At 43.4% G+C, this 24870-nt stretch overlaps 1 protein-coding gene across 1 annotated transcript in view; it reads left to right on the top strand.

The window, feature by feature from the left end:
• The window catches only part of LOC124597953 (glutathione hydrolase 1 proenzyme-like), a 115331-nt gene that overhangs the window by 64738 nt on the left and 25723 nt on the right, over window positions 1-24870 (top strand). Inside the window, exons 5-6 of the mRNA XM_047135971.1 lie at window positions 3564-3789; window positions 21523-21722. Coding sequence (XP_046991927.1) covers window positions 3564-3789; window positions 21523-21722 — 426 coding nt within the window. The remainder of the gene's footprint in view (window positions 1-3563; window positions 3790-21522; window positions 21723-24870) is intronic.

The following is a 24870-nucleotide window of genomic DNA, read 5'->3' as shown; positions in this document are numbered from 1 at the left end:
GCAGCGGCGTTGTGCGGATGTCGGCCGACCTCGTGGTGCTGCAAGGCTGCGCTCGTCTACTTACTCCTAGCTATCTTGCTCGGTACATAGCTAAACAAAAACTTCCTATCTCCAAGCTCAATCGTTCCGTTTGCTAAGTCCTAAACTGCAGAGGTGCTCACTGTCTCTCAGGCAATCTGAGTAAAGAACGCCACATCCATACTCTAGGCAAGCTGGGAACGGAAGACTTCTATGGAGACTTCTGCCAGTCTGCTCTTCGCCTCGGTTGCCCCTCCAGCAAAATCACTTATGCCAATTGCAGCGCACGTCACGTTACTTATGCGTCACTTCCCAGAGCCGACCAATGCCCGCTCTAGGAAGTGAACAAATTCCCACAAAATTTCCTTTCCTCTCAACTTCTGCTGTTTAGCTCCTCCTAGGCCACCCATCAAGGATAGCATCTGCACAAAACACCAATTTTTCCGGAATTCTGACTCCCAGGAGAGTCCTTCAAATTCCTTGGTCCTACATTCCCATCGGAGGCCAGCATATTTCATTCTGTTGCTCTTCACCTGATTTACTTCAGACTCTGCAGACCCTGAATACAGCATGAAGTTGCTATAATCACAAATGCATATTTTGGCTTCTGTTGACCACTCCACCATAGCTTTGTGTGGCTTTCTCGCATGTTTCACTGAAAATGGGATGATGGAAATTTATCAACAGGCGTACAAGTTCTCCGTCTGCTTCCCAGTACACCAACATGGGGTAAATCACCCCCCCCCCCCCCCCCCACTGTCGCTCATCTTAAGGCAGCTGGAGGCCGCACCCCGTTACCGCTTTCTCAGAGTTTGAGCCGTCCTAAGCTGCCTATTGTCGCTTCCCTTCGCTGCTCCCCAGCCCAACCGCGGTCAACTCTGAATACTTCCTTGGGATAAACTAGCCTCCAGTAAGTCAACGCATTTCCACAAAGTTTTCATGTTCCTTGAATTACTTTAAAACCATCACCCAAAATTAATTATTCCAATACGTCCATACTATACCCTCTACAAGATGCATTGTGCCTTGTCAGTTATTTTTGTTCAGCCCTACTGTTCACTTAACATGAGTTCGGTGATCTTTAATGACTTCATGTAAGAGGCATAGTTCTTGCCATCTTACACATTCTCACTGTTTTCATTGCACTTCTTTTGAGGTATTAGTTTCAAATGCATTGTTTTACTTATATAATTAGTATGGATACTGCATTTTTATTCCTGCTACATTTGTTTCAATATGAGCATCATTAAAAGTGTGTTAAAAATAAAAAAAAGTATTTGAATATCTATTCGAGACTTCGCAAATATTATTTTAAAAATATAGGTGTAAATATTTATGAACTAACTGCCAAAAACAGCTGTCAACAAATTAAAAACTACGATTTCAAAATTATTTTAGTTTAATTTCAATTTCTTTGTTTTTAATTTGCTTGACAGCTCTGTGTTGATGAATCGTTTATAGGGCTTGTGATTGCGTGCTAACAATTATATAAAAAAAAGGCTGTGAATGCTCTACATTTCAAGAAAAGTATAATTTTTTTTGTCTAAATTAAAGTACATTTTTGTACTTCTTTGATATTTTCATTTATCAAAACAGCTTAAAATAGCATTTTTTGAAGTTGTTTTCCTTAACTTTCAACACAGACTAAGGAGCAGTTGGACAGAAACTGAGGTGGAGATGGACACAGACAGGGGGTAGGAGATGTAAAGAGGGAAGATGAAGGAGGAAACGGACTGAGAGATTGGTGTAGGAGGAGATGGATGGGGAGAGAAGGATGTGGATAGAAAGAGAGGAAGAAGTAGATAGGCACAGAGAGTTCTCTAGTACAAGACAGGTGTAAATAAATACTCAGGCAACACCAGTTACTCAGCTAGCAAACATACAGTGTCTGCTATCGTTAAGACCAGGGCTTACGTGCAACTGAAGACATAACTTGTGTTTGATCACGTTTGTAATGGTTGGCCAGTTGATTCACAGTTATAAACATTTGAGTCTTATAGCATGGCACTACTTCAAAATTAAAAGATGAGGGAAGTGTAGAAGCAAGAGCCAATAGCAGCCAAACTGCAGAGTGTGATGGGGAATACGGAAGATTTAGCTGGAAATTGATGTTGAAACCGAGAGGGGACTTCGGTGGGGGGGTCGAGAGAACCCAGATGTAATTCTTTTGGGAGGTGTGGCTCCGAGATTAGTGGACTCCTGTTGGCGACTCGAAAGAGCGAAGACGTTTCGGTTCTAGTAGGAGTATAGTTGGACTTGGGCCGTGATGTATCCTGAAATGTATAAATTCCCGAATTTTTCCTTTCCTCGAGAGTATACCGCCATTTAGAAGATTTTCGTGTGGTTGAACTGTAAGAGCTTTGAGCATTCAGTGGGTTTATCTCAGTTTCGAATACTTCCACCAATGGCGCTGTATCCGAGCAGTAAAATTGTGTTGGGAAGTGTGGTCAGACACAGGAAAACGTAGAATACTTTTCGCAAATTGTGAGCAAGACCATAAGTTTCTCATGTAAATTAGCTACTGCTGACGTGCCCGACATAATTAGTGGAACTGATAAACTGTTGCTTTTAAATAAACAAGAACAATTTAAACAAATTGGTTGTGTCGCCTACTTTCGTTTCTAAACTCTAGCTTCTGCTAGATAAATTTGACTGTAACACGGCTAGAAGGTCTGCTAGGACATTATGAACTTGAGATCATTATAAATGCCCGTTTTTGCTGGCCCTATACGAAATGTGACGAGGCTAAATTCAGATAAGATTCAATTGCATTTACGTTCCTCCCCCTAGGTGGAATTGTGATTCAACAGCAGAGATCGCACTGTACTCTAGTAGATCGTACTCTATAAGTGTATCATATCATCATTTAATGTCTTCGTTGTGTATTGCGAGATTCTGTGTTTCAAAGTTGCCATTCAATTTTTTTGTTTCTTGTGGTTGTAGAAGCTTCGGTCCATAATGAACCAGAAGACGTGAACAACAAGGTTGAGGCAGTAATACTAGAAAATAGATTTACAGCCCGAAACTTTGGTCCTGTCAAACACAATTTCATGACGTGTAGGTGGAAAGTGTCTTCTCGTATACTTAATTTAATTACGGGCCATCAGTCGCTAGTCATTGACTTGTTGCATCTGTCGCTGGATTTTCAGTTTCAATAAATAATTTTAATGACGACCATAATTTCCATAATTCTAGTTCACTTTTTCCCCGGCATGAAATAAATAAGATAATTCAAATTATAATCGTCACTGCTGCTACGCATTTACACAGATATTTTTTTCCAGCAGCCACGTTGCACAAGCTGCGGCTAACTAGTGAACAATTTTAAAAGAAATATTAATTTATAATAGAATTCTTATAAATACATGTTTTAATTGCAAGTATCGTACAAGTACCTTGACACTAAGGTGAAAATCATGTACTGACCTTTGTTGAAGTAGTGGGAACGTCATGAATTCATGATCAGCATTGCTGGGATATAGTCTCGTGAAATAGTTAAATGAATTATAATTATTTAATAATGAATAATTTAATCTATTCGACAGGCCTCAATGGCAGAAACCTCTGTCGATCGATGTGAAGGTGCCAGACAAGAGGACAGTCTGCCTTCATACAACACCTTTGCCTACAGATGGCTTCAAAGTTGCGCTCATGATGAGACTCTGTGAGGGTCACTACGATAAAAGCAGGGCCAGTAAGCAACAGATGCTCTCAGCTTTCAAGACGACTTACGCTGTGTCCCATCTTGTTAACAATGGCAACATGGATCAGGTAAGCTATGGGAATTCCAGAATGACTTGTCACTGTAATCTGTGCTGTCAAGTCCCATAGACTGCTCTGCCAATAGGGGCAGCAAATACTTTCCTGCAGTCCTGTGGGGTTACTTCGAGCAGTATTGTGTACGGTTTTAAAAAAATTGTCAGGCCGTACTTTTCCTTTCCTTACATTGCGCGTGTTACAAACAGTATCACAGAACTGATATTTACTTTACAAAGATTTATCAAAACGACTTTGTCAAGGGTTATTAGACTGTATGGGAAACGCCTGTTCAATATATAACTGTAATTATTATAAATATAGTTATAAATCAATTCCAAGGTGTGTGAGTTCTTTGCTACTGACGGAGCGGTATTTTGTTAAACTTGTATATTTTTACAATGGTTTCTACAACTTCGCAACTGCGAAAAGTTTAGAAATCTTTCCATAAAGTAAAAATCTAATTCTAACTTATGCTGACGCCCTTCTTTCAGATTCTGAAATTCTACCGCATCTCTTTATATAACCAATCCACTTACACCTTTTATCAATTATTTTTTCCTTTAAAGTCAGGATCTTTAAATAGGTCCTGTATTTCTAAACTTTTTTTTTCATTCAACGGTCTCCACTGAAAGAGTCTATCATTATACCAAAAGTTTTGTGTAATATTGTCTTCTCCAATATCCTGAGAACTTCTTCATATTGTTTTGTCGAGGGTCCAAGTTTCACCTGTTATAAATTGTGTGTCTTACAGATGCATATTTTATTTTACTGAATTCTCTCTAGACTGGATTAATAACAAAACAGAGAAAAATTATGATGGTGGTTTTAACGCTCAAGTGTTCCTCATAGTCTCCCACCACATCAGTAGAAGGCACAGAAAGTTCACACAACAATGTAAAACTATCATAAAAGTTATTTTTTGGAATGTTTTTCAATTGTGTCGTATTGGCTTGAACGTCGGTTATGTGGTAATAGTGTTGACCTTCCATGTGACTCTCTGCACTTTATCGTTTTACAGTAGGTTCGTATTGATAAGACGAAGTCTCGTCACCCGCGATGATTTTGAAAAGAGTTGCCCGCATTTTGCTTTTCTATCAATTCGCGGATGGTGTCCAAGCGTCTTGTTTTTGTTCTGAAGTCAAGTTGTGCGGGACAAACTTTGTATACAATTTTCCTTCATCAAAACTTTCTAGAGAATGTCTTGAACACATGAGTCAGTTAATTAGTTAGTTACATGTTCAAAAAATGTGTGTGAAATCTTATAGGACTTAATTGCTAAGGTCATCAGTCCCTAAGTTTACACACTACTTAACCTAAATTATCCTAAGGTCAAACACACACACCCGTGCCCGAGGAGGACTCGAACCTCCGCCAGGACTAACCGCACTGTCTGTGACTGCAGCGCCTCAGACCGCTCGGCTAATTCTGCGCGGCGTTACATGTTCCATCGATCATTTGAACGACACTTTTATCGAACTTATGTGGAACGAGTCAGTTTACAGGTTATGTATACATGATTAGTGGTACCATTAATGCGCACATTCGTTTTTAATCCAACTCGTGCAACTGAAATTAAATACAGTGGCCGTCACGAAACTAGACACCTCAAGGTCAAAGCTGCGCCCTGCTGTCAGCCAGCGTCAACCGCTATGATTTTGTACTTCGATAAAGGAGAGTATCCGAGGACTTGAAAAATTGCTACGAAAAAGTTAATTTTTCTGGCTCAGCGATGTCCGTTCTTTGTCTTCACCGTACTTTTTATTTTAAATTCAGGAAGTCTAATGATGGACAATAAACTTAAAAGAAACGCAGTGACACATCAGCAGCGAGAACGACGTTTTGTGTAAAATGCACCACTGTGTGCTGAGGAAAAGTCTTGGGTTTCACAAAAGCACGAGCAAAAATATATTTTGTTCAACTCCAACGGATATATTTGCATGAATGAACCTACTGGGGCTTCAGTATAGCGTATTACCGATCCCCCCCCCCCCCCCCCCCCCCCATGAACCATGGACCTTGCCGTTGGTCGGGAGGCTTGCATGCTTCAGCGATGCAGATAGTCGTATCGTTGATGCGATCACAACGGAGGGGTATCTGTTGAGAGGCCAGACAAACGAGTGGTTCCTTAAGAGGGGCAGCAGCCTTTTCAGTAGTTGCAGGGGAAACAATCTGGATGATTGACTGATCTGGCCTTGTAACATTAACGCAAACGGCCTTGCTGTGCTGGCACTGCGAACGCCTTAAAGCAATGGGAAAGTACAGCCGCAATATTTTCCGAGGGCATGCAGCTTTACTGTGTGGTTAAATGATGATGACGTCCTCTTGGGTAAAATATTCCGGAGGTAAAATAGTCCCCCATTCGGATCTCCGAGCGGGGAATACTCAGGAGGGCGTCGTTATCAGGAGAAAGAAAACTGGCGTTCCACGTATCGGAGCATGGAATGTCAGATCCCTTTATCAGGCAGGTAGGTTAGAAAATTTAAAAAGGGAAATGGATAGGTTAAAGTTAGATATTGTGGGAATTAGTGAAGTCCAGTGGCAGGAGGAACAAGACTTCTGGTCAGGTGAATACAGGGTTATGAATACAAAATCAAATAGGGGTAATGCAGGAGTAGGTTTAATAATGAATGAGAAAAATAGGAGTGCGGGAAAGCTGCTACGAAGAGCATAGTGAACGCAATATTGCAGCCAAGATAGACAAAAAGCCCACGCCTACCACAGTGGTACAAGTTTATATGCCAACTAGCTCAGCAGATGACGAAGAGATTGAACAACTGTATGGTGAGATAAAAGAAATTATTCAGATAGTGAAGGGAGACGTAAATTTAATACTCATGGGTGACTGGAATTCCATAGTAAGGAAAGGAAGAGAAGGAAACATAGTAGGTGAATATGGAATGGGTGTAACGAATGAAAGAGGAAGCCGCCTGGTAGAATTTTGCACAGAGCACAACTTAATCATAGCTAACACTTGCTTCAAGAATCATGAAACAAGGTTGTATACATGGAAGAGGCCTGCAGCTACTGGAAGGTTTCAGATAGGTTATACAGGGTGTTACAAAAAGGTACGGCCAAACTTTCAGGAAACATTGCTCACACACAAATAAAGAAAATATGTTATGTGGACATGTTTCCGGAAACGCTTAATTTCCATGTTACAGCTCATTTTAGTTTCGTCAGTATGTACTGTACTTCCTCGATTCACCGCCAGTTGGCCCAATTGAAGGAAGGTAATGTTGACTTCGGTGCTTGTGTTGACATGCGACTCATTGCTCTACAGTACTAGCATCAAGCACATCAGTACGTAGCATCAACAGGTTAGTGTTCATCACGAACGTGGTTTTGCAGTCAGTGCAATGTTTACAAATGCGGAGTTGGCAGATGCCCATTTGATGTATGGATTAGCACGGGGCAATAGCCGTGGCGCGGTACGTTTGTATCGAGACAGATTTCCAGAACGAAGGTGTCCCGACAGGAAGACGTTCGAAGCAATTGATCGGCGTCTTAGGGAGCACGGAACATTCCAGCCTATGACTCGCGACTGAGGAAGATCTAGAACGACGAGGACACCTGCAATGGACGAGGCAACTCTTCGTGCAGTTGACGATAACCCTAATGTCACCGTCAGAGAAGTTGCTGCTGTACAAGGTAACGTTGACCACGTCACTGTATGGAGAGTGCTACGGGAGAACCAGCTGTTTCCGTACCATGTACAGCGTGTGCAGGCACTATCAGCAGCTGATTGGCCGCCACGGGTACACTTCTGCGAATGGTTCATCCAACAATGTGTCGATCCTCATTTCAATGCAAATGTTCGCTTTACGGATGAGGCTTCAACGTGATCAAATTGTAAATTTTCACAATCAACATGTGTGGGCTGACGAGAATCCGCATGCAATTGTGCAATCACGTCATCAACACAGATTATCTCTGAACGTTTGGGCAGGCATTGTTGGTGATGTCTTGATTGGGCCCCATGTTCTTCCACCTACGCTCAATGGAGCACGTTATCATGATTTCATACGGGATACTCTACCTGTGCTGCTAGAACATGTGCCTTTACAAGTACGACACAACATGTGGTTCATGCACGATGGAGCTCCTGCACGTTTCAGTCGAAGTGTTCGTACGATTCTCGAAAACAGATTCGGTGGGTGGCCGATGGATTGGTAGAGGCGGACCAATTCCATGGCCTCCACGCTCTCCTGACCTCAACCCTCTTGACTTTCATTTATGGGGGCATTTGAAAACTCTTGTCTACGCAACCCCGGTACCAAATGTAGAGACTCTTCGTGCTCGTATTGTGGACGGCTGTGATACAATACGCCATTCTCCAGGGCTGCATCAACGCATCAGGGATTCCATGCGACGGAGGGTGGATGCATGTATCCTCGCTAATGGAGGACATTTTGAACATTTCCTGTAACAAAGTGTTTGAAGTCACGCTGGTACTTTCTGTTGCTGTGTGTTTCCATTCCACGATTAATGTGATTTGAAGAGAAGTAATAAAATGAGCTCTAACTTTCTTTCTTTGTGTGTGAGGACTGTTTCCTCAAAGTTTGGCCGTACCTTTTTGTAACACCCTGTATAATGGTAATACAGAATTGAGGAACCAGGTTTTAAATTGTAAGACATTTCCAGGGGCAGAAGTGGACTCTGACCACAATCTATTCGTTATGAACTATAGATTAAAACTGAAGAAATTGCAAAAAGGTGGGAATTTAAGGAGATAGGACCTGGATAAAGTGAAAGAACCAGAGGTTGTAGAGAGTTTCAGGGAGAGCATTAGGGAAATATTGACAAGAATGGATGAAAGAAATACAGTAGAAGAAGAATGGATAGCTTTGAGGGATGAAATAGTGAAGGCAGCAGAGGATCAAGTAGGTAAAAAGTCGAGAGCTAGTAGAAATCCTTAAGTAACAGAAGAAATACTGAATTTCATTGATGAAAGGAGAAAATATAAAAATTCAGTAAATGTAGCAGGCAAAAAGGAATACAAACGCCTGAAAATGAGATCGACAGGATGTGCAGAATGGCTAAGCAGGGATGGCTAGAGGACAAATGTAAGGATGTAGAGGCATTTTTATCACTAGGGGTAAGATAGATATTGCCTACAGAAAAATTAAAGAGACCTTTGGAGAACAGCGAACAACTTGTATGAATATCAAGAGCTCAGATGGAAACCCAGTTCTAAGGAAAGAAGGTGTATATAGAGGGTCTATACAAGGGCGATGTACTTGAGGACAATATTATGGAAATGGAAGAGGACGAATGGGATATACGATACTGTTTGAAGAGTTTGACAGAGCACTGAAAGACCTAAGTCGAAACAAGGTCCCGTAAATAGACAACATTCCATTAGAACTACTGATAGACTTGGGAGAGCCAGCCTTGACAAAACTCCACAATCCGGTGAGCAAGATGTTTGAGATAGGTGAAATACCCTCAGACTTCAAGAAGAATATAATAATTCCAATTCCGAAGAAAGCAGGTGTTGACAGATGTGAAAATTGCCGAAATATCGGTTTAATAAAACACGGCTGCAAAATATTAACACGGATTCTTTACAGACGAACGGAAAAACTGGTAGAAGCCGACCTCGGGGAAGATCAGTTTCGATTCCGTAGAAGTTTTGGAACACGTGAGGCAATATTGACCCTACGACTTATCTTAGAAGGAAGATTAAGGAAACGCAAACCTAAGTTTCTATCATTTGTAGACTTAGAGAAAGCTTTTGATAATATTGACTGGAACACTCTTTGAAATTCTAAAGGTGGCAGGGATGAAATTCAGGGAGCTAAAGGCTATTTACAATTTGTAGAGAAACCAGATGGCAGTTATAAGAGTCGAGGAGCATGAAAGGGAAGCAGTGGCTGGGAAGGGAGTGAGACAGGGTTGTAGCCTCTCCCAGATGTTATTCAATCTGTATATTGAGCAAGCAGTAAAGGAAATAAAATCCATGGAGTAGAAATAAAAACTTTGAGGTTTGCCGATGACATTGTAATTCTGTCAGAGAGGGCAAAGGACCTGGAAGAGCAGTTGAACGGAATGGACAGTGTCTTGAAAGGAAGATATAAGATGTACATCAACAAAAGCAAAACGAGGATAATGGAATGTAGTCGAATTAAATCGGATGATGCTAAGGGAATTAGATTAGGAAATGAGACACTTAAAGTGGTATATGAGTTTTGCTATTTGGGGAGCTAAATAACTGATTATGGTCAAACTAGAGAAGATATAAAATGTAGACTGGCAATGGCAAGTAAAGTGTTTCTGAAGAAGAGAAATTTGTTAACATCGAGTATAGATTTAAGTGTCAGGAAGTCGTTTCTGAAAATATGTGTATGAAGTGTAGCCATGTATGGAAGTGAAAGGTGGACGATAAATAGTTTGGACAAGAAGAGAATAGAAGCTTTCGAAATGTGGTGCTACAGAAGGTTGCTGAAGATTAGATGGGTAGATCACATAACTAATGTGGAGGTACTGAACAGAATTGGGGAGAAGAGAGATTTGTGGCACAACTTGACTAGAAGAAGGGATCGGTCCCTAGGACATGTTCTGAGGCATCAAAGCATCACCAGTTTAGTATTGGAGGACAGCGTGGAGGATAAGAGTCGTAGTGGGAGACCAAGAGATGAATACACTAAGCAGATTCAGAAGGATGTTGATTGCAGTAGGTGTTGGGAGATGAAGAAGCTTGCACAGCATAGAGTAACTTGGAGAGCTGCATCAAACCAGTCTGTGGACTGAAGATCACAACAACAACAACCACATATTAGCGATTTAGGTAATGTGTGCAACGACGAAGGGTCAGTAAGAGCTGCAGATATATTTTCGGAAGGTAGGAGATACTCTTGGTCCTGTTAAGGTGAGCCGTCGCAATAAAATCCAGGCGAAGAAGTAGAAGCACTAGCGCACTCACGTGCACGGAGTCTCTCGTAAATAAATTGCGTGCATAGATGTCATCAAAATTAATTTCATAGTTTTCTTAACAACTTTCTCGCTAGAAGTTTCTACGATATCCAACAGAACGCCATCTCATCAGCGACGACACTTTTCGTTATGCAGGAGGAACAGTTTCACATCTCTTACGGTATTTTATTTTTTATGTCGGAATACTTTTAAGTTTTAACGATAAAATATGTATCACGTGAATCTATAAATTTAGAGAGCCTTCATACGTTACTTTCACTCCAAATACGTCAGTGGTTCTACTTTTTTCCCACAGATTGAATTAAAAAAACCTTTTTTTTTCAAAATTTCTTGTAACGTTAGCTTTTTATCTTAGCGGCTGGCAAGAACTTTATTTTGAAAAGTACTTCATAATATCCTAAGCTAAAAATGTATATGTTCAATGTTCTTTCAGAATTTTTACTTAAATTTGAATTTTTTATTTGGAAATGCAGGTTTGTACGATTTGTAACACAACAACATTGACACTCTGCAGCCACACGCCCACAACTCACCACTGCCAGCTCACAAATGACTTGTTGAATGCACAGCTGTTGTTTAGAGCTGCTAGTTCAAGCACCCACCGTAATTACTGCACTGATGTCCCTTGTACACCACCAGCAAAATACGTCTCGGAATGTGTTGGATGGACGGTGCATAATGCGAATATGCAGATCAACTCTATATAATGCTCGCTTTTATACAATCCATTCTTTCTTTTAAATTGGTGGGTTAGCACAGAAAAGCACGCCATGAGATATTATTAAGCAGAAATATGCGAAATACGTTAAGACGTATATCTGTTTGTATCCGAAACTAATAATTACGTGGACGGTAAGTTGCTGAACATAACTGTTTGAGTTCAATAGTAATTTGGCAACGTTCTACCTTAGTCACTTACTCTCAGTCCACGTACTATGTATACTGTTTTTGTTCTGTGTTGTACAGAAATGAATCTAGGATGTTGTTTCCGAATCATGGGATGGTTCTCAATTTAAATTTAACTTAAATTTATCCATGTTTTATAGAATTGAGGTCAGCTACAGTATTGCAAACTTATGAAATGATTTTTACTGCTTGTTACTTTTCACTGATGTTAACAATTCATAATCTTCTGAATTTTTTAACTTTTTAACTCTCTTTAATATGATTAAGGACAACATGTGTGCAAGTGACTCAGTACCATATAAAAAGTGCCAGCAGCACTTGACATTTGTGTTACCAGTGGGACGTCGTTTTCACTAGATAAAGAATAGCTGCTCTCTTCGACTGAACAGGCGTTAGAAGACAATCATGTCGACCGACCGCCGTGTCATACTCAGCCGATAGGTATCATTCGATACAGATATGGAGGAGCATTTGGTGAGCAACCGCTCTCCTGGCCGTAGTCAGCTTTCGTGATTGGATCCGCTTTTTCTCAGTAAGTACACTACTGCCCATTAAAATTGCTACACCAAGAAGAAATGCAGATGATAAACGGGTATTCATTGGAAAATATATTAGATCTGACATATGATTACAGAATGAGCGCACACTCCGCTGCAGAGTGAAAATCTCATTCTGGAAACATCCCCCAGGCTGTGGCTAAGCCATGTCTCCGCTGTATCCTTTCTTTCAGGAGTGCTAGTTCTGCAAGGTTCGCAGGAGAGCTTCTGTAAAGCTTCGAAGGTAGGAGGCGAGATACTGGCAGAAGTAAAGCTGTGAGTACCGGGCGTGAGTCGTGCTTCGGTAGCTCAGATCGTAGAGCACTAGCCCGCGAAAGGCAAAGGTCCCGAGTTCGAGTCTCGGTCGGGCACACAGTTTTAATCTGCCAGGAACTTTCATGTGATTACATTTTCACGCAGTCTGGGTGCATATATCCTGAGAAATCAGTATCCAGAACAACCACCTCTGGCCGTAATAACGGCCTTGATACGCCTGGGCATTGAGTCAAACAGAGCTTGGATGGCGTGTACAGGTACAGCTGCCCATGCACCTTCAACACGATACCACAGTTCATCAAGAGTAGTGACTGGCATGTTGTGACGAGCCAGTTGCTCGGCCACCATTGACCAGACGTTTTCAATTGGTGACAGATCTGGAGAATGTGCTGGCCAGGGCAGCAGTCGAACATTTTCTGTATCCGGAAAGGCCCGTACAGGACCTGCAACATTCGGTCGTGCATGATCTGCTGAAATGTAGCGTCCACTGGTCAAAGTGCCGTCAATGCGAACTAGATGTGACCGAGGTGTGTAACCAATGGCTCCCCATACCATCACGCCGGTTGATATGCCGTATGGCGATGACGAATACACGCTTCCAATGTGCGTTCACCCCCATGTCACCAAACATGAATGCGACCATCATGATGTCGTAAACAGAACCTGGATTCATCCGAAAAAATGACGTTTTGGCATTCGTGCACACAGGTTCGTCGTTGAGTACACCATCGCGGGAGCTCCTGTCTGTGATGCAGCGTCAAGGGTAACCGCAGCCATGGTCTCCGAGCTGATAGTCCATGCTGCTGCAAACGCCGTCGAACTGTTCGTGCAGATGCTTGCTGTCTTGCAAACGTCCCCATCTGTTGACTCAGGGATCGAGACGTGGCTGCACGATCCGTTACAGCCATGCGGATAAGATGCCTGTCATCTCGACTGCTAGTGATACGAGGCCGTTGGGATCCAGAACGGCGTTCCGTATTACCCTCCTGAACCCACCGATTCCATATTCTGCTAACAGTCATTGGATCTCGACCAACGCGAGGAGCAATGTCGCGATACGATAAACCGGAATCGCGATAGGCTACAATCCGACCTTTATCAAAGTCGGAAACGTGATGGTACGCATTTCTTCTCCTTATACGAGGCATCACAACAACGTTTCACCAGGCAACGCCGGTCAACTGCTGGTTGTGTATGAGAAATCGGTTGGAAACTTTCCTCATGCCAGCACGTTGTAGGTGTCGCCACCGGCGCCAACCTTGTGTGAATGCTCTGAAAAGCTAATCATTTGCATATCACAGCATCTTCTTCCTGTCGATTAAAATTCGCGTCTGTAGCACGTCATCTTCGTGGTGCAGCAATTTCAATGGCCAGTAGTGTAGCTTCTCAATTGGTCTCAAAATGGCTGAGTGCACCTCGCTTGCCAACACCTGGCAGACTCGGACGGTCAGCTATCCATGTGCTAGCCAAGCCCAATAGCGCTTAACTCCGGTGATCTGATAGGAACCGGTGCTAGCACTGTTGCAAGGCCGTTTGCGCATAAAGAATAGTAGTAGATCCAAAAGTGAAACCTCTGTGACCCCACTAATGATTTCTCCCCATTCACCAAAATTTTCTCTCCTTCCGTCGTAGTCTGATTTATTCAGCTCTAGATTTTTAAATTCTCTCTATTCTAGGTGGTTCAAACCATTAATATTTTCTGGAAGAGAATGGTGAGTCGTATCTCTCAAATATTTACGGGAGTTGCATATAATCATATAAGACGGCTGTTATAATGGCAAACCTGGTTCGATGACCAGTAAAAACATAATTTTTTTAGGCGGCATTGATGGGGGTACTGAATTACAAGCTCTTCGAAATTGCAGAATCACCAAATCAACAAGTTTCCTCTATCCATGAAATTGAGGTTATCACCTGTACAACTGACTGAAGTAACACGAGTGAGGAGTTGCAGCATAAAATAGGTTTCCCGAGTGCGAGCCCCACCAAATATACACGGATGCGCCCAAACATTATGATCACTGCCCACCAGAAGTTGAATCTTGGCGTTTCGGGCAATGGCGTGATGGGCACACAAGAGACGAATGAGTTATCATTCTAGCGATGATACTGGTTGCAAACAGAGAAATCCACTGACATAAGCTATTATGAGAAAGGGCCGGTTGTTGTGGCCCAGTGCCTCGAAACGAGCATCTCGGGAACTGCAAAGTTGGTCGACTGTTCCCCTGCTACTCTCATGAGCATCTACAGAAAGTGCTAGTAGGATACTGAAACCACATATAGGTGACATGATGTTGGATGTTCACATATCTTCACAGAACGTGGAGTTTGGAGGCTTGCTTGCTCTGTATACCGGGCAGCATACTGCAGAACACTGTGCTCCGCAGTAGATTGCACATCTTCCCTTGTGGACCCGATGACGTCATCAATCATAATTGCAATGGACGCAGGACCCTTGAGATTGGACCATGGCTCAGTATAAGCGTCGTCTGCTCAGACGAATCAAGTTTTTTGCTACACCAGGTTGATGGTCGTGTCCAGATAAGCCATCAGTGAGACAAATGGTTTCTCAAAACACGCACTGCACCACCTACGCAGACCGACGTGGGGCACTGTTATTCTATGGGAAATTTTTACCTGGGCTTCTACGGGAAACTGTCGTAGCAACGGAATACACCATGACAGCTATATAAACGGTGTTTCACTAAATGTCTTTGCCTCTGTAAGTTATGAAGTAATAGGCGACGGAAATATTTATTGCGGTAGGTCACCATAAGAAACGTTACACTGTCTGCGGAGCTATGAACATACACTCCTGGAAATTGAAATAAGAACACCGTGAATTCATTGTCCCAGGAAGGGGAAACTTTATTGACACATTCCTGGGGTCAGATACATCACATGATCACACTGACAGAACCACAGGCACATAGACACAGGCAACAGAGCATGCACAATGTCGACACTAGTACAGTGTATATCCACCTTTCGCAGCAATGCAGGCTGCTATTCTCCCATGGAGACGATCGTAGAGATGCTGGATGTAGTCCTGTGGAACGGCTTGCCATGCCATTTCCACCTGGCGCCTCAGTTGGACCAGCGTTCGTGCTGGACGTGCAGACCGCGTGAGACGACGCTTCATCCAGTCCCAAACATGCTCAATGGGGGACAGATCCGGAGATCTTGCTGGCCAGGGTAGTTGACTTACACCTTCTAGAGCACGTTGGGTGGCTCGGGATACATGCGGACGTGCATTGTCCTGTTGGAACAGCAAGTTCCCTTGCCGGTCTAGGAATGGTAGAACGATGGGTTCGATGACGGTTTGGATGTACCGTGCACTATTCAGTGTCCCCTCGACGATCACCAGTGGTGTACGGCCAGTGTAGGAGATCGCTCCCCACACCATGATGCCGGGTGTTGGCCCTGTGTGCCTCGGTCGTATGCAGTCCTGATTGTGGCGCTCACCTGCACGGCGCCAAACACGCATACGACCATCATTGGCACCAAGGCAGAAGCGACTCTCATCACTGAAGACGACACGTCTCCATTCGTCCCTCCATTCACGCCTGTCGCGACACCACTGGAGGCGGGCTGCACGATGTTGGGGCGTGAGCGGAAGACGGCCTAACGGTGTGCGGGACCGTAGCCCAGCTTCATGGAGACGGTTGCGAATGGTCCTCGCCGATACCCCAGGAGCAACAGTGTCCCTAATTTGCTGGGAAGTGGCGGTGCGGTCCCCTACGGCACTGCGTAGGATCCTACGGTCTTGGCGTGCATCCGTGCGTCGCTGCGGTCCGGTCCCAGGTCGACGGGCACGTGCACCTTCCGCCGACCACTGGCGACAACATCGATGTACTGTGGAGCCTCACGCCCCACGTGTTGAGCAATTCGGCGGTACGTCCACCCGGCCTCCCGCATGCCCACTATACGCCCTCGCTCAAAGTCCGTCAACTGCACATACGGTTCACGTCCACGCTGTCGCGGCATGCTACCAGTGTTAAAGACTGCGATGGAGCTCCGTATGTCACGGCAAACTGGCTGACACTGACGGCGGCGGTGCACAAATGCTGCGCAGCTAGCGCCATTCGACGGCCAACACCGCGGTTCCTGGTGTGTCCGCTGTGCCGTGCGTGTGATCATTGCTTGTACAGCGCTCTCGCAGTGTCCGGAGCAAGTATGGTGGGTCTGACACACCGGTGTCAATGTGTTCTTTTTTCCATTTCCAGGAGTGTAGTTTATTGTGTTATTCTCCAAAGAGTTACAGCAAAAAGATACATTTTTTTAAATAGAACAATAGTTGTTTCTATCGTGCACTGGAATCAGTAACACCAGCTGTGTATACATCAATTCAAATTACATTTCTATCACTTTTAGTTAGGGAGCTACAACCCTTCAAAGTTTCAGGGGCAGATACCACACGCGGTACATAATACATGGCTGTGTGGTGGGTGATGGATGTTCTGCCGGTGGGAAATTGATTTAAATGAGATGTTGAATTGTGTGTCCATGTTCGTGAATGCACAATGCAATGCGCCTTCTATAGGATCTGAGGAGGAGATGTAAAATCGCCGGTGTCACGGAGCAACATGCGTCCTCGATGCGCCGTTTTAGATCATCTGGGTATGTGGGCTTAGTGACATAAACACGATCCTTTAGATATCCCCACAAAAAGAAATCTAATGGCTTTAAGTCGGGCGACCTTGCGGGCCATGTCTGAGGACCATGGAGCCCCAACCACCTTCCTGCAAACCTGTTGTTTAGTTCCTCCACAACAGTACGCACAGAATGGGCTGGGTGACTTCGCGCTGCATCCACATATGGACTCTCGTGTGTAGACACACATGTGCAAGGAGACCACCCAAACTGTCAACTATAAACGCGCGATATAACTGAGCTGTCAGTGTACCTGGGAAGCAGTGTGGATCGATGATTTCAAAATGGTTCAAATGGCTCTGAGCACTATGAGACTTAACATCTGGGGTCATCAGTCCCCTAGAACTTAGAACTACTTAAACCTAACTAACCTAAGGACATCACACACATCCATGCAGAACTACTTAAACCTAACTAACCTAAGGACATCACACACCTCCATGTCCGAGGCAGTATTTGAACCTGCGACTATAGCGGTCGCGCGGCTCCAGACTGAAGCGCCTAGAACCGCTCGGCCACATCGGCCGGCGATGATTTCATCCCCAAGGATTCCACATCATACATTGATAGACCACCTACGTTGACGGTCGACAGGTCGTACCCACCGAGGATTGTCTGCGGCCCAGTAGTGCAAGTTATGGCGATTCACTGCTCCATAATTTGTGAACGTGGACTCATCAGAGAACACAACACCTTGTAAAGACTCCAGCGTGAAATTACGCATGGCCCATTCACAGAATGTAACTCTCGAACGGAAATCGTTCCCATGCAGCCCTTGGGTCAGTGACACACGGTACGGGTGAAACCTGTGGCCGTGGACTATACGCCACACAGATGTGAGACTGACACCAGCGACTGCAGCAAAGGCTCGTAAGCTGACATGAGGATCGTGGGTTACTGCAGCTAAGACAAACACCTCCGTCTCCTCACTTCTAGCAGTTCTTCGTCTGTTACTGCGGCGCATTACCAAGCTGCCTGTTTCCCGAAGTCGTTGTTCGGCACGTAGGAACGTAATGGCTGCCGGAGCTCTTCGCCTAGGATATCTCACGGCGTACGCCATGGCTGCTTTAGTGGCATCGTGTCGACACTCGCCGAACATCAGCAACATGCCAACGTACTCGTTGTTCGTGTATTCCATCTTCATCCGGTGCCAGTAACTGTGGTATATTGAGCCCCGTTAGTTTGTGTGGCTCGAACTGTCAGGTATACGGCCGTGTGCGGCGACAGTCGGTAGTCTAACAGCGCATCGAGGAAGCTTCTCGCTCCGTGACACCGGCGACGTTACAACTCGGCCGCACCACGTTTAGAAGTCGCATTGCGTTATGCGCAGCGTGTGTGGTATCTGCCCCTGAAACTTTGAAGGGTTGTAGCTCTCAAATTAAAAATGATAGAAATGTAATTTAAATTGATGTATACACAGCTGGTGTTACTGATTCCAGTGCACAATAGAAACAACAATTGTTCCATTTAAAAAATTGTACCTTTTTGCTGTAACTCTTTCGATAATAGCCGCGTGGGATTAGCCGCACGGTCTGAGGCGCTGCAGTCACGGACTGTGCAGCTGGTCCCGGCGGAGGTTCGAGTCCTCCCTCGGGCATCGGTGTGTGTGTGTGTGTGTGTGTGTGTGTGTGTGTGTGTGTGTGTCCTTAGGATAGTTTAGGTTAAGTAGTGTGTCAACTTAGGGACTGATGATCTTAGCAGTTAAGTCCCATAAGATTTCACACACATTTGAACACTTTTTCGATAATAACACAATAAACTATGTTCATAGCTCCACAGGCAGTGTAACGTTTCTTATGGTGACCTAACGCAATAAATATTTCCGTCGCCTGTTACTTCGTAACTTACAGAGGCAAACACATTTAGTGAAACACCCTGTATATAATATGAATATTACTACGGACCATCTCCATTCCTTCATGTTGGTGGCCTTGCCGACAGCAATAGCATTTTTTTGCAGGGTAACTGTCTGTGTCACGAGGCTAGATTCATGATGCAGTCACTTGAGGAGCATGATAGTGTAGTCACGTTGATGTCTTAGCCGCCAGGTTCACCTGATCTGAAACCGATGGAACACATTAATGATGCTGTTAGATATCAACTCTGCTCTCACAAACCACGGGCCCCGTAATTTGCGGGAATTGCGTGACATGTGCGTAAGTATTTGATTCATTAAACTCTCGGAAACCTACCAAGGAATTCGCGGCTGTAATGCGTTCCAAAGGTGGACCAACACAGGGTACATACCATGTAAATGACTAGTGCATGACGTAAGCATGTCGGATGGAGTCAACTGTCATGGCAGGAACTGTTCTCCGGCGATGTGTCATCTGGAGAGGAACTGTTGCTGTGAGAATATGAACTTCAAGGGCACTACAGATGTGGATGAATGGTGCACCATGCGACTCAAGAAAATTTGAACATTCTGGACTAAAATTACAAAAATGGAAACATTTTTTTGTTTGGCTTTACCTTGATGGTCATAGATACCGAATGAAACAAGCAAGTTTACCGTCACCATTTACTGTTTATTTCCACAGCACGTTTTAAAGGTTTAAACGTCCACTATCAGGTGGATTCTATGGATTCTTGTGTTATGATTCTGGAGTAATCTCGGGCAATGTCCGGCAGAGACATTTATATTTTCATTCATACTTTCAGTCAAACACCCCTAAGAACTATGAGCCATGTACTGAACTAGTGTTTTGTTTTTCTCTACCAGTCAGTGCCACAGGTTACTCCAAACTCGTAACACAACATACACATGCTAATTACTCCATGTAAATGCACCTAACGATGGAGATTTATGTCTTTGAAACGTGTAAGCGACATAAATAAACTGTAGCTACTTCATTCGATACAAACGTGGGTTCTAAACTTTTATTTCCTGCTTTACAATAGGGACAGCATTCAGTGGATTCTTCATGTCATCACAGGTAAGACCAAAGATTTTTACATCTGCCATTTCACTTACGTACGGTGATACTTCTTTTCATTAAGAATGCAATACTTACCCACGTCCTTGAAATACTACAGGGCTATTACAAATGATTGAAGCGATTTCATAAATTCACTGTAGCTCCATTCATTGACACATGGTCACGACACACTACAGATACGTCGAAAAACTTATAAAGTTTTGTTCGGCTGAAACCGCACTTTAGGTTTCTGCCGCCAGAGCGCTCGAGAGCGCAGTGAGACAAAATGGCGACAGGAGCCGAGAAAGCGTATGTCGTGCTTGAAATGCACTCACATCAGTCAGTCATAACAGTGCAACGACACTTCAGGACGAAGTTCAACAAAGATCCACCAACTGCTAACTCCATTCGGCGATGGTATGCGCAGTTTAAAGCTTCTGGATGCCTCTGTAAGGGGAAATCAACGGTTCGGCCTGCAGTGAGCGAAGAAACGGTTGAACGCGTGCGGGCAAGTTTCACGCGTAGCCCGCGGAAGTCGACGAATAAAGCAAGCAGGGAGCTAAACGTACCACAGCCGATGGTTTGGAAAATCTTACGGAAAAGGCTAAAGCAGAAGCCTTACCGTTTACAATTGCTACAAGCCCTGACACCCGATGACAAAGTCAAACACTTTGAATTTTCGGCGCGGTTGCAACAGCTCATGGAAGAGGATGCGTTCAGTGCGAAACTTGTTTTCAGTGATGAAGCAACATTTTTTCTTAATGGTGAAGTGAACAGACACAATGTGCGAATCTGGGCGGTAGAGAATCCTCACGCATTCGTGCAGCAAATTCGCAATTCACCAAAAGTTAACGTGTTTTGTGCAATCTCACGGTTTAAAGTTTATGGCCCCTTTTTCTTCTGCGAAAAAAACGTTACAGGACACGTGTATCTGGACATGCTGGAAAATTGGCTCATGCCACAACTGGAGACCGACAGCGCCGACTTCATCTTTCAACAGGATGGTGCTCCACCGCACTTCCATCATGATGTTCGGCATTTCTTAAACAGGAGATCGGAAAACCGATGGATAGGTCGTGGTGTAGATCATGATCAGCAATTCACGTCATGGCCTCCACGCTCTCCCGACTTAACCCCATGCGATTTCTTTCTGTGGGGTTATGTGAAAGACTCAGTGTATAAACCTCCTCTACCAAGAAATGTGCCAGAACTGCGAGCTCGCATCAACGATGCTTTCGAACTCATTGATGGGGACATGCTGCGCCGAGTGTGGGAGGAACTTGACTATCGGCTTGATGTCTGCCGAATCACTAAAGGGGCATATATCGAACATTTGTGAATGCCTAAAAAAACTTTTTGAGTTTTTGTATGTGTATCCAAAGCATTGTGAAAATATCTCAAATAATAAAGTTATTGTAGAGTTGTGAAATCGCTTCAATCATTTGTAATAACCCTGTATATTATGTGCATTGATATTCTTCCAGAATATTCTTCTGTTTTGGAATATGGGCTTTCTGCTTCAGGTGAACAAGACTCTACAACAGTTGCTTTCCAGTGACCGCCTTGTGGGAATTATGAAAATCTTATCTGACCGTATATCTACAGAGGATATTCTCTACAGTGCCGACAACATGGACACAGATCTCGATTCTGACGCCAGTGGATTTTGTATAAGGGCATCGAATGGAGATGCAGTCGCAGTTGCCAGCACTCTCAACTCAGTGTCAGTATAAATACAGTCTCAAGCTAAGTATGAATCAGCTGTTAACTGCCTGCATCAAGAAACATCCATTCTTTGAATGGGAGGATATGTGAACAAAAGTTGAAGTGAATTGTAGTAGTTGCGTGTGCTATATCAGACTCTTGCACTGTGTTCCAACAAATTGTCAGAATTCAGTCCACCAATGCTGCTGCACAGCAAACATAAAAAAATATGTCTTTGAAATTTTCTGGTTTACTAACACTGTGTGCCAGTCTGCGACATGAACTCATGATTTCGCCTCTTCTGGGCTATGTTCTTACCCAGCCTCACAGCATTACTTCTGCCTGTATCCTGATATGTATGCACCAAATATCCATTTCATGGCATTCCAGTAGAACCGAGAGGTTCCATCTTCAGCTCTACTGTTCTGACCACAAGCAGGTCAATTGGGTCCAACCCACCACTGTCATCCATCAGCCAATAGCATCACTTGGATGCGGTGTGCTTGTGGTCAGCACACTGCCCTTCCAGCCGTTGTCGGGTTGGCATACCCAGACACACCACGACTACTTGGTCAAGTATCTCCTCAATTGGTATCATGAAAGTGAGTGGATCCTGTTTCAGTTCTGCCACCAAGGAAAACTCCTTGGCAGTATCAGGAATCGAACCTGGGTTCTCTGAGTGATCAGCTATGAAGATAGACAAAGTTCGTCTTACCTCTTAAAATACAATTTCTGACATAGTCCTCCATAGAAATTTATCCAAGAAGGGATCAGATTGTAAAACTGACTTTTTGATATAACTGATTCGACGTGTTTGAGAATGTGTCATACGCCTGTAACTAAATTCGACAGGCAGTACACTAAATGTTTCGTATGTCAGCTGATTGATAGTTTTAACTCAATACTTTTTGAAAGTAAATCATAAAATTCTAGAATTTTAAATATGGCAGCACTTCAGCAATGGTGCACATAGAAACTTGAGAGGACTGGAAGTAACAGCCAACTATTTACATAATTAAAGGTTTGTTAACCCTTTACCATACTTTCGACAAAAATTAATTTGTCTTCTTAATAAGAAAAATGGCTTCAGCATCCATTTATGTCAATATGTGATTTTACGAGTTCGTTTTTCTTATGAAGAAGACAAATTCAAATTTGTCGAAAATACACTTAGAAATATTCACAAAAGATACTTTTTTCATATAACAATAATGTTACTTTCACACAGCAAATTAAAAATCTAAAGAAGGAAACAATTATAATAACTGGAGATCAGCTTGTTGGTTAACAAAACCAACTGCAGAAATGTCACTGATTAATACTTTTCGAAATTAAGAAACAGGATATAAACTTTACAACGGTTATTCAGCTATGACCCCATCTTCAACACTTTGTTTGCTTACAGAATTTCACATCGCGATAACGGATTTATTAAGCTATTTGCTTGCTTTATGTTTTTCAGATTTGTCTGGTGTAATTAAATTCAAATAAAATCTGCTTTGAAAACTACATTTTTTGGTTGTTTGGATGAAACGTAACTCTGGCCAGACAAACGTGTGCAGCCTTCTGAAACAACCTCAAATTGGCCGTTATAACCGACTCATAACATGCATAGGACTTACTCAGTATGGTCCTCGTCTTCCCAGTTTACTACGTTTTTGTGCAGACATGAAAAAAACTAGAGTGTTGAATTCGTAATTCTATTGCTGCGTCTCGAGCTGTATTGCACTCCGTGGAGTTTGAGAAAGTCACCATTGCTGGAGTAGAGAGCTTTTGACCTTGACATTTCTTATTATCTTCTGTCTTGTAGCGCAGAAAATGATATTTTGTCTCTTCAGTCAACACATTTGATTCCATACACGAAATCCGGATGAACTCTCTCACGTTATTGTAAAATCATGCTTTTGAGAATCTGTTACAACCGCTCTGTGACTGTAGAAAGGAATGTGATATGAGCAAGCAGTAATGGATTTTCTTTGACCACAGACAAATGGTAAATCATTGTTGTGCAGCAGAGGGATGAGGCGTCTTTGCGGAAATTGTGGTCAAGCCTAACAACCGAACAGACCAACACTACATACACGTTACTAGAGCCGCAATGTTTTCCGTCACACTACGCAATCTGCTATGTAGTACAATCGCAGATAAACATATCTAGAAATATGTCAGAATTCTGTGATAAGTAAAACTTCTGTGCTTCAAGTTCCATGAGGGGTAAACCGTCCCCTACTCCACTTACGGACCCCTCTGCTCCTCGGTAATGGATTTACAGTGACCTGAATCAATTGTTCCACAAGGGTAACATTTTATTCACGTATTATACAACTTGTAGAGTGAACAGGTTCTTAATCACAGAGTTACAGGCTGCCTACGACATTTTGCACAGGTGAGTAGATGTGTCTAAGTCGCTGTTTTTCGTTCAGAAAAAATACTCGTCGGGCTAAAATCATCATTATCATCGTAGCCATCATCAGCACCACTCATCTGACATCCACTGCTGGAGAAAAGGTTCCTCGGAATTCATCCCTGCATTAAAATCCTCATCTACACACACCCAAGTAATTCTTGCTTGTTTTCTAATGTCACCTACCCATCTTCCATTAGGTCATCGTCTCAGCGAAGGATCTCTTTGGGCCAGTTGCCACTCGTGTGGCAGCCTACACGTCCCACCCACCTCCATTTTGAAGGGTGTCCCATAAAGAATGCAACTTCTGAGTGCATAATAACACATAAATTTATTGATGACATTAAGTAATTGTGCATATTATTGCTGTATATGCCACCTGTAATCGTGTATGAAATATTACTGGTTTCTCCACACTTACTCGAGTATTTTCTGTGCCCCAGATCGTGCAATTTTGCTTGTTCACGAAGCCGTTCAACAGAAAGAGCACATCAGTGAACATTATTTTGTTGATGAAATTATGAAATTATTATTCACTCTTTGTTTCGTAAGCACCCATTGTACAAATGTTTCACTCTTTCCACGTTCGTTTGGCTTCAGTTCTTGTATCAGTTGGATTTTCTGGCCAAAGGTGTATATCTTTTTTGAAAACTCGGTGCATGCTAGTTACCGCGCGGGATTAGCCGAGCGGTCTAGGGCGCTGCAGTCATGGACTGTGCGGCTAGTCCCGGCCGAGGTTCGAGTCCTCCCTCGGGCATGGGTG

This window comes from Schistocerca americana, chromosome 1, assembly GCF_021461395.2.
Source record: "Schistocerca americana isolate TAMUIC-IGC-003095 chromosome 1, iqSchAmer2.1, whole genome shotgun sequence".
Taxonomy (NCBI): Eukaryota; Metazoa; Arthropoda; class Insecta; order Orthoptera; family Acrididae; genus Schistocerca; species Schistocerca americana.
This window is presented reverse-complemented; position numbering and strand designations above follow the sequence as displayed.